The sequence below is a fragment of the Rhinatrema bivittatum genome, chromosome 3 (assembly GCF_901001135.1).
Source record: "Rhinatrema bivittatum chromosome 3, aRhiBiv1.1, whole genome shotgun sequence".
NCBI classification, from domain to species: domain Eukaryota; kingdom Metazoa; phylum Chordata; class Amphibia; order Gymnophiona; family Rhinatrematidae; genus Rhinatrema; species Rhinatrema bivittatum.
The window spans coordinates 37,529,638-37,547,768 of NC_042617.1; the positions used below are offsets into that span (position 1 = coordinate 37,529,638).

Consider the following 18,131-nt stretch of genomic DNA (forward strand, 5'->3'; position numbering starts at 1 on the left):
ACCAGAGGCATAATTTGCCGAAAACTCCTATTTGACTGGAACCAGAATTGCCCCAAGAAGGAAACCTTTCCTCCTTTTGGCTTATCCTCTGGCTATGTAGGCCTCTTAGTCTCACGACGATGCTTCACTAGCTCTTCCAAGTCCTCCCCAAATAGAAGCGTTCCCTTAAAGGCACTGCTCCCGAACATGACTTGGAGCAGACATCCGCCAACCAGTTCCTTATCCAAAGGAGAAGCCTGGCTGAGACCGCTGACCTCATAATTCTTGAAGAGGTTCTAACAAGCTCAATCAAGGCATCAGCCACATAAACTACTGCCACCACCAGACAGTCTGCATGTTTAGTCTCAGACGCAGACATTGGCTTCACAGCCTGCAATTGCTGAACCCAGCGCAGGCTAGCCCTCTGCATGAAGCTATTGCAAACAGCAGCCCGGATGCCTAACGCACACAAATCAAAAATATTTTTTAGATTAATTTCCAGTTTTCTGTCTTGCATATCCCTTCAGCGTCGCTGAATCAACCACAGGAATGGTGGTCTCCTTAGTGACCACCATTCCTGTGGTCCACATCCAAGAGCTCAAGCGTGTCTTCAGGTAACAGGTACAATTTTGCCTTTGCCCCAGCCTCCGCAGTGTCCCACTCCCTGACTACTAACTGTTTTACTGATTTGTGAAAGGGAAAGACTTTCAATGGCCCCCTCAAGCCATCTATGACTAGATCCATCCCTTCCAGATTCCTCTTCGGGAACCTTGATCCCTACATTTCCTCCTTGCAGAAGAGACGCACCACAGGATGGTCCCCTTCCGCAACAAGGGGCCTGATCCAACCCTTCATCTGGCTCCGCCACGTCCAGACTGGAATCTGCAGCAGCAGCAGCGGCATCGGGAGAGACAGCTACCAGTGAGACTACTTCCTCTAAGTCCCCAGAGCCTTCATCCGGATGCGCCACCATGCCTAGGATCCTCTGAGTGCCTAGGAACTTTCTCCCTTGAAACCCTCGGTCTTTTCGCAGGCCACGGTCCAAGAGGCTGAACTGACTGCCTCCTTGCTGCTTTCCTGGCCAAATATGCTTTATGCATGCGCAGCACAAACAGACGAAAACACTGAGGAACCCTCAGAATTGTCCCCCAGTCGGTCCCCCTCCTTGTCAAAATTAGCCTCTGCCTGCCAACGGGGCTCTGTATTGCCGAGGACAAAGATGGGGCCAAATCCTCTAACCCCTTACAGGTTCTGAAGCATTCCCTGCCGAAACAAAGATGGCTGCCATTCCCACTCCTGGCAGGAGGATGTTCACAGCCTTCTGAGGCTTCGTGCGTATATTTTGTCTCTCAGATGCTGCAGTTGCCTGCCCCGACCGCCTTCTCCCTCCTGAAAGGCATCGGAAGCACCAGACCACAGCACGAAAGTCGTGCACATGCATTGCCAAATGCACATTCCCCAAAGCTGCGCCACGGCATTTGTGCAGGCCTATCCACGTGACTTAACACTGCTGCCCAAGAACTCTGAAAAACTGGCCAGAATGCTTTCCGCGGCTGCTAGAACCCGGTTGTTCTGACTGCTGCACTGAACTCTCTCCCCTTTTCTTTTTCTTAAACAAAGTCATTTTTTTTTCCATATAAAAAGGAGTTCAAGAAAAGGATACTTCCCTATGCGGCTGAACTGCTGCCAGAAGCTAAGAGTTCTCCTGGGGGGGGGGAACTGGCACCATCAGTTCACCCCCGGCGGCGAAAAGACCAAGCCATACCAAGGATCCCCAAGCCCCTGCTTGTCCACCTAGCAACCTCCTGGAAGAATCCATCAATTCTAAAATCCTCTCTTTCCTTTTTTTTTTTTTTTTTTAATGTTTCTTTTTAGACTGCAGGATTTGCACCTCTACCATCTGCTGGAGACAGAGAAATACTGAAGGACTGCAGGTGGCATACCACGTTATATGGCAGTGTCAGTAAAACTTTCTCTGTCTCCATCTGCTGGAGGGGAGGCAAAATCCAGGAGTCTGGACTGATCCGGGTATGTACAGGAATGAGGTGCTCTCAAGGCAGTGCAAGCATCTATACTAAGTAAAGTCTTTACTGAGCTTTAAGAGCTGGTTCCGTGTTGGCGCCGTCGCATGATATCACCTACAAGTTATGGCTAAATTCATGCCTGCTTGTTTAAAGAGAAATCTGGATTTCTTGCAGGTTCTGTTATTTATTTAGGCTTAATATTCCGCTATATCACTAGAGTTCCAAAACAGATCTCTTATTCTACCTGAGCATTTGAGACCACACTGGTCCCTCTTCATTTGACATCAGAAAAAGAGACCCATGAGGTTTTCAAAGCTCATATACATCATCACACTTGAAAATTTCTTATGCTGGACCTTATATGAGCTGTCACAATCCAAAACAGATTACAGTACAGGAATAAACAGTACTGCTGCAATGGCTAAAACCCGCTCTTACTGTATTCTGTTTCTTGGTGCTCTGCTTTTTCTCAGTTCCCAGTGCCGCCTGCAGGTCTCTCACGCTGGCAGTCAGCTGCTGATTCGTCTCCTCCAGCCCCTTGATAAAGTCCTGCAACACAGAAGAACTGGCATTAATTGCAAGGCTCAATCCATCTCAGTGGGTTTGTATCTTTGGGCTAGGAAGGGGAAGATATTCCTATACCTTCAGCCCCATGGCCTCTGCTGAGAGTGTGCTGTTCTCTTCATGGGCTTCCTTCACAGACTCCTTGGCTTCTTTTATCTACATGAGGAGAAAAACACAGACAGAGCTATACCTGAAGAGAAATTAAAGCATCACCACGAGCTAGGTTCTTCTTAACTGCAATCTGACCACTTGTCGGCGCTATCACTTCCCTTTTGGTCTTATTCCAAGGTTTCCTTTTTTCCTAATGCATTTCATGTTTTCACTTTCTAAAATTGTTTTATAATACAAGGTGTAGCCTATACGGAGACCAAATCACCCCCATTTGCCTCATACTCACTTTTCAGCTATCTGTATTAAAATTAATGCATTAAAAGCAGCAGGGCAATGAAAGTCTAAAATTTTGCACTGCTCTGAACAATATCCTCTCAGGAACGAAAACAAAAGTTTGAATAATTATGGGCAGGGCCACTGAGAAATGGCAGAAAACATATATAAAATCTGCCACTATCTGTTTAGGATAATTCTTGCAGAACTTCTCAGGGAAAGTCTGTTTTGGAGATGAATTGCTCCATAATGCCTCTTCACAGCTGCTCAGCTTCATGAAGCACAGCTGGCCTGGCTGGTACCTGATCAAATATACCTTGTCAAGAAGGTGCTGCAGATGGGAATATTTGGCAAAGTGTAATGAACTCCAGAAAAAAAAAAAGGCAAATAGTCAAGAATGTTGAATATGACTTAACTAGACTTTTACCGTTCTTGCAATTTTCCAGTGACCCTGATTTTGGGTTAACAAGAGGAGGAAAACGTAACAAACTATTATACAACAAAAGCAAAAAAAAAAGAACACTACAAAAAATTTTGAAATACCTTTTGCTCATAGTGCGAGATCTTTTCCAAAACTTCACTTTTTTCTTGTATGAGATTTTTTATTCTTTCAGCAAGTTGTTTTTCATTTGCTAGGGAGATAAAAAATAAATTTTAAAAGTTAAAAAAAAAAAAAGGCTGAAAGCTTTTCAAGCTTCCAGTTAGTGCTGGCCTAATTCCAGTACAGACATTTAAAAAAAGCTTTTTTAAATAAAGTAATACAAGGCAACCACAATACTTTGCTCAAAGTAATACAATAGACTATAAATTCCATAGAAAACAATTTTATTTAAGTTAGCTGGTTAGGTTAAACCTAACCAGCTAACTTTATTTATTATTTATTTATTTAAAACCTTTTCTATACCGACATCCGTTTGCACATCGCATCAGTTTACAAGTAACTTAATAACTTTAGGCGAAGCCTTTACATTGAACGGTGACTGTGATATTAAGGAAACAAAAACAACTAAATAAATATGGCTATAATTTACAAGGAGTAGGAAGATGGCTATAATTTACAAGGAGCAAGCACCTCTGGGGGTGTGCTGCTTAGGTGAATGGGAGGCAAAAGGATATTTACACAAAGTTTGATAACTTAGTTTGATAAAGGAAAATTAGTTTCTTACCTGATAATTTTCGTTCCTGTAGTACCAAGGATCAGTCCAGGACACCTGGGTTGTGACTCCGCACCAGTAGATGGAGACAGACTAAAACTTGTGGGCGGAGCCATATATGCCCCTGTGCCAGTCACAGCCCCTCAGTCTTACGGAATGTCAAAGTAGAACACAACCAGAGAAGTAAACAAAACTAGATACCGCTAACTAACGGGGAAAGAAACACCCCTTCTGGAAACGGACTCTCCAACCGAGAGAGCGAACAAGCGGAACAGAGCAAATCAAAACACAGAGCGGACTCTCCATTACTTCAGCGCTGCACCGTGGGCGGGATCCTGGACTGATCCTTGGTACTACAGGAACGAAAATTATCAGGTAAGAAACTAATTTTCCTTTCCCTGTACGTACCAGGATCAGTCCAGGACACCTGGGATGTACCAGAGCAACCTACTGAGGGTGGGAAGCAGAGAGTCCCGCTCGGAGTACCCTCTCTCCAAAACCCCCGGAATCGGTAGCCCGGACATCCAGCCGGTAATGCCGGACAAAAGTATGCAACGACTTCCAGGTGGCCGCCCTACAAATCTCTTGAGGCGACACCTGAGAAGCTTCCGCCCAAGACGCTGCTTGGGATCGAGTCGAGTGAGCCCGCAGCCCCACGGGAAGGGGTTTTCCCCGCACCAAGTACGCCGAACCAATGGCCTCCTTGAGCCAACGAGCGATAGTTGTGCGGGACGCTGCAGCTCCTTTCTTTGGTCCAGAGAACAGGACAAACAGATGATCTGTGACCCGAAACGGATTAGTGACCTCCAGATATCGGAGAAGGGATCTCCGCACGTCAAGCTTCCATAACTCCCTCTCTTCAGTAGCAGAGGAGTCTCCGCATGCAAAAGCGGGCAACTCCACCGATTGATTCACGTGAAACGACGAGACCACTTTCGGAAGAAAGGAAGGAACCGTCCGTAAGGAAACCCCCGAGTCGGAGATACGCAAGAAAGGTTCCCTACAGGACAGGGCCTGCAACTCGGAAACACGCCGTGCCGCGGCAATCGCCACCAAGAATGCCGTTTTTAAAGTGAGATCCTTAAGAGTTGCGCGTTTCAAGGGCTCAAACGGCGCCGTGCATAGAGCGGAGAGAACCCAATTGAGGTTCCAAGCCGGACAAGGAAGACGTAACGGGGGGCGAAGGTGCTTAGCCCCCCGAAGAAAACGAGCAATATCCGGGTGAAGCGCCAGAGACTTACCTCGCAAACACCCCAGCGCCGCCACTTGGACCCGTAGGGAACTGCACGCCAGACCTTTGGCCAGACCCGCCTGGAGGAACGCTAGAACATCAGAGACGGAAGCCGAGATGGGGTCCACCCCTCGCTGCACGCACCAGTCCTCAAAGACCACCCAGACACGGACGTAAGCCAAAGACGTCGACTGCTTCCTGGAACGCAGTAGCGTGGCCACCACCGCATCTGAATAACCTTTCCTCTTCAGTCGATTCCTCTCAAAAGCCATGCCGCGAGACAGAAGTGATCCGCATCCTCCAAACAGACGGGGCCCTGATGGAGAAGGGCCGCCATTCCTTGGAACCGAAGGGGGGCCGCTACTGCCAGTTGTACGAGGTCTGCGAACCACGGCCGGCGAGGCCACTCCGGTGCCACCAAGATCACGTTGTTCGGATGCAACTCTATGCGCCGTAGAATCTTGCCGATCATCGGCCACGGGGGAAACACGTAGAGCAGCACATCCGTCGGCCAGGGAAGCACCAACGCATCGACGCCTTCTGCCCCCCGCTCTCGACGTCGACTGTAAAATCGCGGGGCCTTCGCGTTGTGCCACGTGGCCATCAGATCCATGTGGGGAACCCCCCACGTTTCGCAAATGAGAAGAAACGCTTCGTCCCCTAGCTCCCACTCTCCGGGATCCAGACGATGACGGCTGAGATAGTCCGCCTGCACGTTGTCGACTCCCGCAATGTGAGACGCTGCGAGGTTGCTGAGATGTAGCTCCGACCAGGCCATCAAGCGCTGAGCTTCTACTGCCACCTGGGGGCTCCGGGTCCCCCCCTGCCGGTTGATGTATGCCACGGTGGTCGCATTGTCCGACAACACTCGGACTGCCTTTCCCCGCAGCAATGGGAGAAAAGCCTGTAGGGCCAGATGGACCGCTCTGGTCTCTAGGCGATTGATAGACCACTGGGCTTGCGACACTGACCATAGGCCTTGAACTGAGCTCCCTAGGCAGACCGCTCCCCAACCGGAGAGGCTGGCATCCGTGGTCACCACTGTCCAACTGGGCACCAGGAGAGAGACTCCGGCGGAAAGATGACTGGGGTCCAGCCACCAACGCAGGCTGGACCTCGCGTGTCCCGCTAGAGGAAGCGGTAAGTGGAAATCCTCCGAGACCGGCTTCCAGCGGGAAAGCAAGGATGACTGTAAGGGTCGCAGATGAGCGAACGCCCATGGCACCAGCGCCAGCGTGGAAGCCATAGACCCGAGGACCGTAAGGTAGTCGCAGACCTGCGGCTGGCGTAGAGACAACAAGCGTTGTACCTGAGTTTGCAATTTGACCATCCGTTCGAGCGACAGAAACACCTTGCCCTGCTTCGTGTCGAAAAGAGCTCCCAGATATTCCAAGGTCTGCGTGGGTGTCAGATGACTCTTGCTGAAGTTGACCACCCATCCCAGGGACTGCAACAGATGGAGGACCCTGGCCACCGCCATCCGACACTGATCTTCGGACTTCGCCCGAATCAACCAATCGTCCAGATACGGATGGACCTGGAGACCTTCTCGGCGCAGTTGCGCCGCCACCACGACCATCACCTTCGTGAAAGTACGAGGGGCCGTTGCGAGCCCAAAAGGGAGCGCCCGAAACTGGTAATGCCGACCCAGAATGCAGAATCTGAGGAAGCGTTGGAACGACGGCTGGATGCCTATGTGAAGATACGCCTCCGTGAGGTCCAGGGAGGCCAGGAACTCGCCTGGCCGGACCGCGGCGATGACTAACCGGATCGTCTCCATTTTGAAGCGAGGAACGCGAAGGCATCGGTTCACCCCTTTGAGATCCAGAATTGGTCGGGACGTGCCGTCCTTCTTTGGTACGATGAAGTAAATGGAGTAACGGCCTTTGCCTTGTTGGCTGACCGGAACGGGGGAGATAGCTCCCAAGTCCTCTAAGCGGCGGATGGTGTCTAGCACCGCCGTCTTCTTCTCGGGAGCCTTGCAGGGTGACACAAGGAACTTGTCCACTGGAATGCGAGCAAAATCTAACGCGTAGCCGTGTCTTATCACGGTGAGGACCCACTGGTCCGACGTTATTCCGGCCCATCTCTCGTAAAACGACAGCAACCGCGCCCCGACGTTGGGAACGGCGTGCTGAGGCTGCGGCGGGAGAAGGGCCGACCCCCTTTCATTGTGAAGATTTGGGCGCCGTGATGGCCAGGGCACCCCCTGGTCTACCAAAGCGCCTCCCACGAAAGGACTGCTGCTGCTGCCACTGTGGGGTACGGGAGGAGGAAGACCTGTACGAGTGCCCCGACGACCTTTGAGGTCGCGCCTTCCTGGGCCCACGAAAGCGGGACCTGGCTGTAAAGGAAGTCCGTGACCTGGCTCTATCTTCGGGCAACCTGAAAGCCCTATTTTCCCCCAGGGAAGCCATCAAGTCATCTAATTCCTTGCCAAACAGCAATTTACCCTTGAATGGCAGCGCCCCGAGGTGAGCCTTAGAAGAGCCATCCGCCGCCCAGTTGCGTAGCCACAGGAGGCGACGCGCCGAGACAGCCGCCACCATGGATCTAGAGGAAGTGCGCAGCAGATCGTGGAGTGCATCTGCGCCATATGCTATTACCGCTTCCAACTTATCCGCTTGCGCTGCCTCGTCAGCCGAAAGATCCGCATTGGCTTGAAGGACCTGAGCCCAGCGTAAGCCAGCTCTCAAAGCGAAATTCGTACACATGGCGGCCCGAATTCCTAGCGCTGAAACCTCAAAAATCTTCTTGAGCTGTACTTCCAGCTTCCTGTCCTGAAGGTCCCGAAGGGCTGTCGCACCCGTAACCGGGATAGTAGATCTCTTCGTTACCGCCGAAACCGCCGAATCCACCTTGGGAAACTTGAGAAGGTCCAGCGCATCCTCCGGGAGCGGGTAAAGCTTGTCCATGGCCTTGCTGACCTTCAACCCTAACTCCGGAGTGTCCCATTCCCGGAACATGATGTCCGTTGAAGAAAAATGGAATGGAAAGGCAACTGCCGGACCCGTGAGGCCTAACAGGACCGGATCCATGTTCGCTTCCTGACGAACCACCGCCGGAGGGGGGTTTATTCCCAGTTCCTGGATAATGGCTGGAATTAGAGGTGGCAATTCATCCCTACGGAAGAGCCTGACCACTTTGGGATCGTCCCCCTCAACTGCCTGTGAGCCTTTTGCTACGCCGGACGTAGCGGAGCCGTCCGCTCCCACATCGTCGGGTCCCTTCTGGGTTTCCTCAGAGGAATCAGCGTCCGCCTCGGGGGAGGAATCGGTGTCCGCCTCCTGTGGGACGCCACGTGGAGGCCGCTTCCCCCGCAAGGCGCCCTGGGGCCCCTCCGCGACCCCCGAGGGCTTCCGGGACCTCTTCTGCGGCGGAGCTCTGTGAGCCTCACTCCGGCCGCGCCTGCTTTTTTTGTATTTCAGGACCTTGCGCAACAAAAGCGCAAGGTCCTCCGAAAGCGAGCTCGAATCAGAGGAAAAATCAGCGGGACTCCCCGGGGACCCTGTGTCCCCCGAGGGACCCCCTCCGACCGCGATCCGCTGCGGGGAAAGCGCGGGAGGCAAGGCCGAAGGCCCTGCCGGTTCCCGCGCCATTTCGCGGCCCGTGGCCAAAATGGCCGCCACTCCCGCGCTAAGCGGGAAAAGCTCTTGGGGCTTTTCTCCGGCGCCCCCCCCGCGCGGAGGCGATCGCGCGGGCCGCGAACGAGCCCCCCGAGGCGCCCCAGACGACCCCTCTCCGCCCGGGATGCAGGCCGCGCACAGACGCGCGCGCGCCGAGCCACAGGCCCGGCAGACCGAGCTGCGAGGCATGCCGGCGAAGAGGCGCGAAAACGGGGTAAGAGGAGCGACAAAAAATAAAAAATCGAACGAACGGCCTCCCCCCGTCGGCGGCGCCCCCACTACGAGCGGCGACGCGAAGCAAGAGAGAGCCAGCACAGAAAGAAACACAAACCTCTTTTTTTTTTTTTTTTTTTAAGAAAAACACCTGTCGCTGTCCACGGTCCTGGAGCCCTAATCCAGCAGGGGTGAGTGAACCGGGCTCCCCGGTGTCACCCCTGACGCTGCTACTAGGCCAGCTGGGTCCTCGACCCTAGCAGCGGCCTCAACCAGGGGGGGGTGGTCCCCTCAGAACCTCACAACCCCCCTGGGAGGCAGGGCGAAAGGGACCTAAGGACAATTTAGAAATCCGTAGCCTAAAACTGGCCTAAACAAATCAAAAAAGGAACCGACCCTGACGGAATACCAGAACCAGGGCAGGCAGGGCTGTGACCGGACCTGCACCATCTACTGGAGACAGAGTAAGACTGAGGGGCTGTGACTGGCACAGGGGCATATATGGCTCCGCCCACAAGTTTTAGTCTGTCTCCATCTACTGGTGCGGAGTCACAACCCAGGTGTCCTGGACTGATCCTGGTACGTACAGGGAACTTAGGTTGTATATCTAGTTACAATATACCTGGCTATCCTAAAGTTAGCCGAATAAATCTATCTATCTAACTTTAGGACTGGTCTACAGGATGACCACACTTAGCCAGATAACTTATCTGGCTAACTCAGCTCTTCCCAGTTATGCCCTCATCCCACCCGGCATTTAGACAGCCAACTAATCAGCTGGATAAATAGTTATGCAGGTAAGAGGTGGCTGCTGATCCTGGCCCACACAGTCAGGCACCGCCATTCAGCTGGATAAGTTTCGACTTATCCCGCTAAGTGGCACTGATTATGGGCCTCCATTCCTAGATAGTTTGCTGTGAGGAGAAAAAAAAAAAAAAAAAGTATCAGCAGCCAAATTTACAAACCATGGTCTGCTCCCAACATGTTGTGGTTAAAGATGAATTCTTATATTGTGGCACGTGCTGGCAATCATTGCTGATTCTGTAAGTAACAGGTTTTTATGCAATGCATGCAGGCCCTATCATTTGAAAAGGGTTAAGCCCCAGACACTGAATGATTTTTGTCATTCCCTTTGCAATACCAAAATCTGTTGGGATCGTGTGTGACATAAAAATCAGCAGATAATGGGGGGGGGGGGGGGGGGGGGGGGGGGGGGGGAAACCATAAAAACTGATTTGGATACCAATTTATACGAGCAGATGGCGATTTGACCGAGCTGCAAAAGGAATTCTATGGTTCTGAAAATATCTATTATTACTGGAATATAGGGATGTGCATTCGTTTAAAACAAAAGTGCAAAATGCGACGAATAAGGCTAATTTGTTTCATTCAGGGGGCCCTGAACTGAATTGGGCCCCCCAAAAAAAATGAAAGTAATCTTATTCGTTTCATTTCATTTTAAACCAATGCAGCGGGCCAAGGCCTATCCCACATCGTCATTCTGGGGCCACACCTGGGGCCTAGGCCGAGGCCCAAAGCAGGGGCCACAGCCTAGGCCGAGACCCCGAAAATATTAAAAAAAAAAAAAAAAAAATTGTTTTATCTGATCTGTCCGGTAATCCGATGAAGGCCGGGTCCCGATGCCCGGGGCTTGGGCTGGAGCCTGAGCTCAGGCCAGAGGCCGGGCCCAGATGCTGTGGCCTTGGCCAAGACCCAGGCCTGACGCCGCGACCCGACCTGCAGGCCCAGAGTTACTCCAGCGCGAGCAAGGCGGACACCATCATTTGGCAATGAAGAGCCGAAGAAAGAGGAGGACCACAAAAGGAAGCTCCCAGGCATTGGGACCCGGCCTCCAGGTTGCGGCGTCGGGTCTGGGTCTGGGCCCCGGCATTGGGCCTGGGCTCCAGCCTAGGCATTGGGGACATTGCCTCCGGATTAGATCATGGCGTCGGGTCTGGGTCTAGGCCCCGGCATTGGGCCTGGGCTCCAGCCTAGGCATTGGGGACATTGTCTCCGGATTAGATCATGGCGTCGGGTCTGGGTTCGAGCTCCGGGTCTAGGCCCAGGCATTGGGCCTGGGCTCCAGCCTAGGCATTGGGGACATTGTCTCCGGATTAGATCATGGCGTCGGGTCTGGGTTCGAGCTCCGGTCTAGGCCCCGGCATTGGGCCTGGGCTCCAGCCTAGGCATTGGGGACATTGTCTCCGGATTAGATCATGGCGTCGGGTCTGGGTTCGAGCTCCGGGTCTAGGCCCCGGCATTGGGCCTGGGCTCCAGCCTAGGCATTGGGGACATTGTCTCCGGATTAGATCATGGCGTCGGGTCTGGGTTCGAGCTCCGGGTCTAGGCCCAGGCATTGGGCCTGGGCTCCAGCCTAGGCATTGGGGACATTGTCTCCGGATTAGATCATGGCGTCGGGTCTGGGTCTGGGCCCCGGCATTGGGCCTGGGCTCCAGCCTAGGCATTGGGGACATTGTCTCCGGATTAGATCACGGCGTCAGGTCTGGGGGTCTAGGCCCCGGCATTGGGCCTGGGCTCCAGCCTAGGCATTGGGGACATTGTCTCCGGATTAGATCATGGCGTCGGGTCTGGGTCTGGGCCCCGGCATTGGGCCTGGGCTCCAGCCTAGGCATTGGGGACATTGTCTCCGGATTAGATCACGGCGTCGGGTCTGGGTCTGGGCCCCGGCATTGGGCCTGGGCTCCAGCCTAGGCATTGGGGACATTGTCTCCGGATTAGATCATGGCGTCGGGTCTGGGTTCGAGCTCCGGGTCTAGGCCCAGGCATTGGGCCTGGGCTCCAGCCTAGGCATTGGGGAGATTGTCTCCGGATTAGATCATGGCGTCGGGTCTGGGTCTAGGCCCCGGCATTGGGCCTGGGCTCCAGCCTAGGCATTGGGGACATTGTCTCCGGATTAGATCATGGCGTCGGGTCTGGGTTCGAGCTCCGGGTCTAGGCCCAGGCATTGGGCCTGGGCTCCAGCCTAGGCATTGGGGACATTGTCTCCGGATTAGATCATGGCGTCGGGTCTGGGTTCGAGCTCCGGTCTAGGCCCCGGCATTGGGCCTGGGCTCCAGCCTAGGCATTGGGGACATTGTCTCCGGATTAGATCATGGCGTCGGGTCTGGGTTCGAGCTCCGGGTCTAGGCCCCGGCATTGGGCCTGGGCTCCAGCCTAGGCATTGGGGACATTGTCTCCGGATTAGATCATGGCGTCGGGTCTGGGTTCGAGCTCCGGGTCTAGGCCCAGGCATTGGGCCTGGGCTCCAGCCTAGGCATTGGGGACATTGTCTCCGGATTAGATCATGGCGTCGGGTCTGGGTTCGAGCTCCGGTCTAGGCCCCGGCATTGGGCCTGGGCTCCAGCCTAGGCATTGGGGACATTGTCTCCGGATTAGATCATGGCGTCGGGTCTGGGTTCGAGCTCCGGGTCTAGGCCCCGGCATTGGGCCTGGGCTCCAGCCTAGGCATTGGGGACATTGTCTCCGGATTAGATCATGGCGTCAGGTCTGGGTTCGAGCTCCGGTCTAGGCCCCGGCATTGGGCCTGGGCTCCAGCCTAGGCATTGGGGACATTGTCTCCGGATTAGATCATGGCGTCGGGTCTGGGTTCGAGCTCCGGTCTAGGCCCCGGCATTGGGCCTGGGCTCCAGCCTAGGCATTGGGGAGATTGTCTCCGGATTAGATCATGGCGTCGGGTCTGGGTCTAGGCCCCGGCATTGGGCCTGGGCTCCAGCCTAGGCATTGGGGACATTGTCTCCGGATTAGATCATGGCGTCGGGTCTGGGTTCGAGCTCCGGGTCTAGGCCCCGGCATTGGGCCTGGGCTCCAGCCTAGGCATTGGGGACATTGTCTCCGGATTAGATCATGGCGTCGGGTCTGGGTTCGAGCTCCGGGTCTAGGCCCAGGCATTGGGCCTGGGCTCCAGCCTAGGCATTGGGGACATTGTCTCCGGATTAGATCATGGCGTCGGGTCTGGGTTCGAGCTCCGGTCTAGGCCCCGGCATTGGGCCTGGGCTCCAGCCTAGGCATTGGGGACATTGTCTCCGGATTAGATCATGGCGTCGGGTCTGGGTTCGAGCTCCGGGTCTAGGCCCCGGCATTGGGCCTGGGCTCCAGCCTAGGCATTGGGGACATTGTCTCCGGATTAGATCATGGCGTCAGGTCTGGGTTCGAGCTCCGGTCTAGGCCCCGGCATTGGGCCTGGGCTCCAGCCTAGGCATTGGGGACATTGTCTCCGGATTAGATCATGGCGTCGGGTCTGGGTTCGAGCTCCGGTCTAGGCCCCGGCATTGGGCCTGGGCTCCAGCCTAGGCATTGGGGAGATTGTCTCCGGATTAGATCATGGCGTCGGGTCTGGGTCTAGGCCCCGGCATTGGGCCTGGGCTCCAGCCTAGGCATTGGGGACATTGTCTCCGGATTAGATCATGGCGTCGGGTCTGGGTTCGAGCTCCGGGTCTAGGCCCAGGCATGGGTACTTAAGCCTCTGGGTCAGGTTGCGGCGCCAGGCCTGGTTCCGGGACCCAGCCTCTTGGCCGGCTGCAGTGTCAAGGCCTAGACGGAGGCTTTGGCCTAGTTGTAGCCGGCGGATCCCCACCAGACTGGGTAAGTAGGGGCTGGAGGGGATCCTGACCCCGGCATTTTTCCAGGAGGGTGAGAGGGAGGCTTTGCTTTAGTTTTTTGCCCCTTTGGGGGGGGGGGGGGGAAGAGAGTGTTATTGCTTGATTCGTGTTTTTCACATGAATGAAACGAATCGAGCAATCCACGAACAAAAATTCATGGGAAAAAATCTCCTTAAAACAAACCAAATACAAACGATTTTTTTCCCCGCACATCCCTACTGGAATATCTAAGTTCTCCTTCCTTGTTCTTCCAGCCTTTTAAACAGGAGAGGGGGACGTGTCTTTCAACTGTTTGGGTTTCTGGAATTTGGGCTGACTGCCTGGGTCCTGCATCATCTTTCTCCACAAAGGTTTTATTAGGGGTTTTAGGGAACCAGCCCTTGTTATCCACCAAAGCCAAGATGCCAGAAGAATCAGCAGGTTACTTGACATCAATCCATGTGCATAAGCTCAAGGCCAAAATCTAGGAAATTTCACTCTATGCTCTCACACTGGTACTTTTCCTGTTCCAGGGACAAACATGGTAGGGTTCAAGAGTTCATATTAAAAAAAAAACCAAAACAAAACTTTGCTTTGAAAAATAATGCGTACCACCAAACCATAAATTTCAAAGTCTAACCTGTATTACATAATTCTAATCTATATGAAAAGGGCAAAGAAACATAAATCCCTTTGAAACGTGGTGGTGGTCATTTGGCTATGTACTCAAATTGGTTGGCAAATACTTTTTTTTTTTTTAATGACAGTCACTGATTTCTGCTACATGACCCCTGAAACTTGCTCATGAAAACCAGTGGCCAAATTATTTTTCATGGTCTGTTACAATGACAGAAGAACTTTTATAATCAGTGAGATATGAATACAGATAAGAACTTCAGCGTATTTCAAACTAAACATCTCCCCCTCCATAATATTTTACCCCACTGGGAACTTTGAAGGCCTTGGTGGCACAGAGGCCATTTGAACCTTACTGCTCTCCTGACTCAGTCATTAATATAAAGGTTAAAATAATAAAAATCTAAATCGTGTGACAATCAAATCAGAAAAAAAAAACTGGTCAACGATTAGCTTACATTTAGGATGTAAGTTCTTCCCTTGCAGTAATGATGGATTGTTCCACAAGCAGCAGCATTGCTAAATGAAAAATCAGCTGGAAACGTTCAGGCTCTCTATCCAAGATCTAACATTACACAGGGACAGTATCTTTCAAACGGGCACGTGTGTGCACACACGTGTGTATCAGCACAGGCCGAGGGGCGAGGCCATTTTATAACTTGCGCGGATATTATAAAATAGACTGGGCGCACGCATACGTGCGCCCAAGTTTAAGTTTGTGCGCACATAAATCAGGTGTCACCTGCGTAAGTTAAGGAATTTTATAACAGGTGTGTGTCTATGCCATAGCCATTTTCACCAGTTCATTCACCAGTTCACGCAGTTTAGAGCTAGGGCCACCAAACTCCCTGGTTTAATAGCCTACACTCACCCATTTAATCCAGACCCCCTCAAAACCTTCTGCAATGCCTAGAAATACTTTTATTAAGACCTACACTTCATCAATAGCAGAAGTAAAGTTACATGGCACTTGACCTGGGCGTGTAAGTATTTACGCACGTATCTCTTAGGCACGCCCCAAACCGCACATGGTCCACCCAGACTATGCCCCTTTTAAAATCCAAGTGAGATATGCATGCAGGAGGTGCACGTGCATCTGGGCGGTTTTTAAAATTTCATCAGTGCACATAAGGTCTATTTGTGTGCACATCCTCTAATTAATGCATGCTTCGGGCTTTTAAAATTCACTTTAAAGGCTCTAAATCGGAAGAACAACTGCATTGCCAGGATGAGGTCACTGGTGATTCCATCAAGCAAATGCATATTATGCTTTTGCTAGCCACAAATCAGTCAAAAGCATTTCCATACTGCATTTGAACTAATGATTTAATAACTGGCAAGAAAAAAAAAATGTTACTACATTAGCTGCTCTCATAAGGAACAATTTTATTTGCTTATATTAGCCCAGTGCTGACCTCATAACCAGGGTGATGTCATAATTCTGCTGATACTAAGCTTGTGTGACAAGTCAGATGCTTAGCACTCTAAAGCCTGTGGAATTTCCAGCTGTTCCTCATTTGACTGTGCATCTGGTTGCTGACACATGCAGCATTATCATCAGAGTAGAGGCAGAATCTGTGAGAGATTGCGGGGACAACTATCATTAAGATAAGTGGAACTTTTTTTTTTTTTTTTTTTTTTTTTTTTAAGATGCTTGCTACAAATTAACTTCTGGTGCTTTCAGAGTTTATAACATTTAAGGACACAATTTATGGGACCTTTTCCACAAAAAAGACAAATGCAGCAAAAGCTTTTATGGAAGGTCAAGGTCCTCTGTTGCTTTCCCTGTGCCCAATAAGAAAATAGTGGCCAGATTAAGTGGAGAAGGAAAAAGGAAGCATGGCAAAAATTCTGTGGAGAGCAAATGAACCCCTTGGTAGAATGAATTCCCCTCCTATAACAGATCTTACTGTAAGTTCTCTTCACTCTCCCTTCTCATACAATAATCCAGAAGGTCTGGCTTTTATTTAGCAATTTATTTTTTTGGCCCAGCATTTCCTTTCTACTCCTATGGACTTCCAGATCAACTGAACAGATCCTACGAATTGGACCCAGATCCTCGCAAGGCGGCACCTGCCACTAAGTCACTGGGCTGATGCAAAGTCAGCTTTTAGAAAGCATCTCTGCCTCCCTTCTGGGACCCCTCTTCCTCTCAAAGGACAATGAAGGCCTGGGCAGTATTATAAAAGAATATAATATAATACAATAGGAATCTGGGGCTGGATCCTAAGGTAGGAAACTGGGTTCGTGACACATAACGGGCAAGGATGTGTGTATGTTCAATTCAGTTTTGGAGGCTTGTGCGTGTACACATTTTCTAAACGTAAAAATTTAATTGAATGGATGCTCTGCATCTTAGTAATGCAAACATTGATAAAAGGCATAAAACTGAAAAAAAATGAAGAATCCTACCTTGATAAATTCTGCTTTTGACCTAAGGTAAAAGAGAAAAAAGGGCTGTGGTCACTGTCACAGAAGTCATTAATCCTGTGCTTACAAGGCTGGTAAAGAACCGTAACAAAGGTGCTCGTCTACTGCCCCAGTGTGGGATCTGTGCGGCAGCCAACGGGCGGCTTGGTGATGCTCTACCGGCAGGCTCAGCAGAGTTCCAAAAAAGCTTCTAGATTAATACCTTTTCAGAGCCAGCAAACACGACTGTCTGGCAGTTTGATAATCCAACCATTTAACAGAGGTAAAAAAAATACTCCACGTAGCTTTTGCTTTAAAGACCAAAGTGTTTTGTTTGCCTGCAGTGCTGTGTCCTAGTAACCACAACACACCTGGAGAAGAGTGGATATGCAAGAGTGTTCGAGGCCACATGAGTCTCAGCTTTCTTCGATTATGTGTGTGAAAGACGCTGCAATTCACTACATTATTTGGACACTCAGCCAGCAGAAAAGAAAGGAAGCATGACTTGACTGACGTGACCCCGAACACTCATGTACATCATCATCTCTGCATGGTTCTCATACTGGTGCGATAACTCGTCTGTAGCAGAGAGATGACAATAAGCGTGCAACACTAAGCATATCAGTTCTACGTGGTCGACTCGTTTCTAAAAACAAATGCAAAATGGTCATGCATGTGCACATCACTAACATTCAAGATTATTAAGCATATTTCTTTTCCAATACCCTAACTACCTGCTAGTACCTAGCTATAAACATGAATGAGTAAGGCAAGTCTAGAACTGCATGGCAAACAGAGTGCATTTTATTTAAAAAAAAAAAAGTTACATCTCCCCCCCCAGCTCTCTCATACTAGGGATGTACATTTGTTTAAAATGAAAGCACCAAATGCAATGAATAAGGCCAATTTGTTTCATTTGTGTCCCCCCCCCCCCCCCCCAAATAAAACAAACCTTATTTGTTCAATTTGTTTTAAACTAATGCACTGGGCTAAGGCCCAAAGCTGAGGCCGAAGCCTAAAGCATAGGCCGAAGCCCAAAGGAGGTGCCATGGCCTATGCCCAAGCATGACGCTGGCACCATGGCTTAGGCCCAAGTGCAATGCCAGGGTCTCGGCGGAGGCCCAAGCCAACACTGGGGCCTGGACGGAAACCTCAGAAAATTAAAAGAAAAAAAAAAATCAAACAAAAAAACGCACTAACCTGATCTGTTGGGCATCTGACGAAGGTTGGGGCCCGATGCCTGGGCCTCAGCATAGGAGCAGGCCCAATGCTGCAGCCCGGCCTGCAGGCCAGGACCCGATGCCAGGCCCAGG

At 51.3% G+C, this 18,131-nt stretch overlaps 1 protein-coding gene across 5 annotated transcripts in view; it reads right to left on the minus strand.

Annotated features, from left to right (window-relative positions):
- The window catches only part of MIA3 (MIA SH3 domain ER export factor 3), a 246,190-nt gene that overhangs the window by 124,787 nt on the left and 103,272 nt on the right, over positions 1-18,131 (minus strand). For all 5 annotated transcript variants that reach the window (XM_029593146.1, XM_029593144.1, XM_029593143.1 and 2 more), the window contains exons 8-11: positions 16,822-16,843; positions 3,495-3,583; positions 2,646-2,723; positions 2,442-2,552 (exon numbers count right to left, since the gene is read on the minus strand). In XM_029593146.1, coding sequence (XP_029449006.1) covers positions 2,442-2,552; positions 2,646-2,723; positions 3,495-3,583; positions 16,822-16,843 — 300 coding nt within the window. The remainder of the gene's footprint in view (positions 1-2,441; positions 2,553-2,645; positions 2,724-3,494; positions 3,584-16,821; positions 16,844-18,131) is intronic.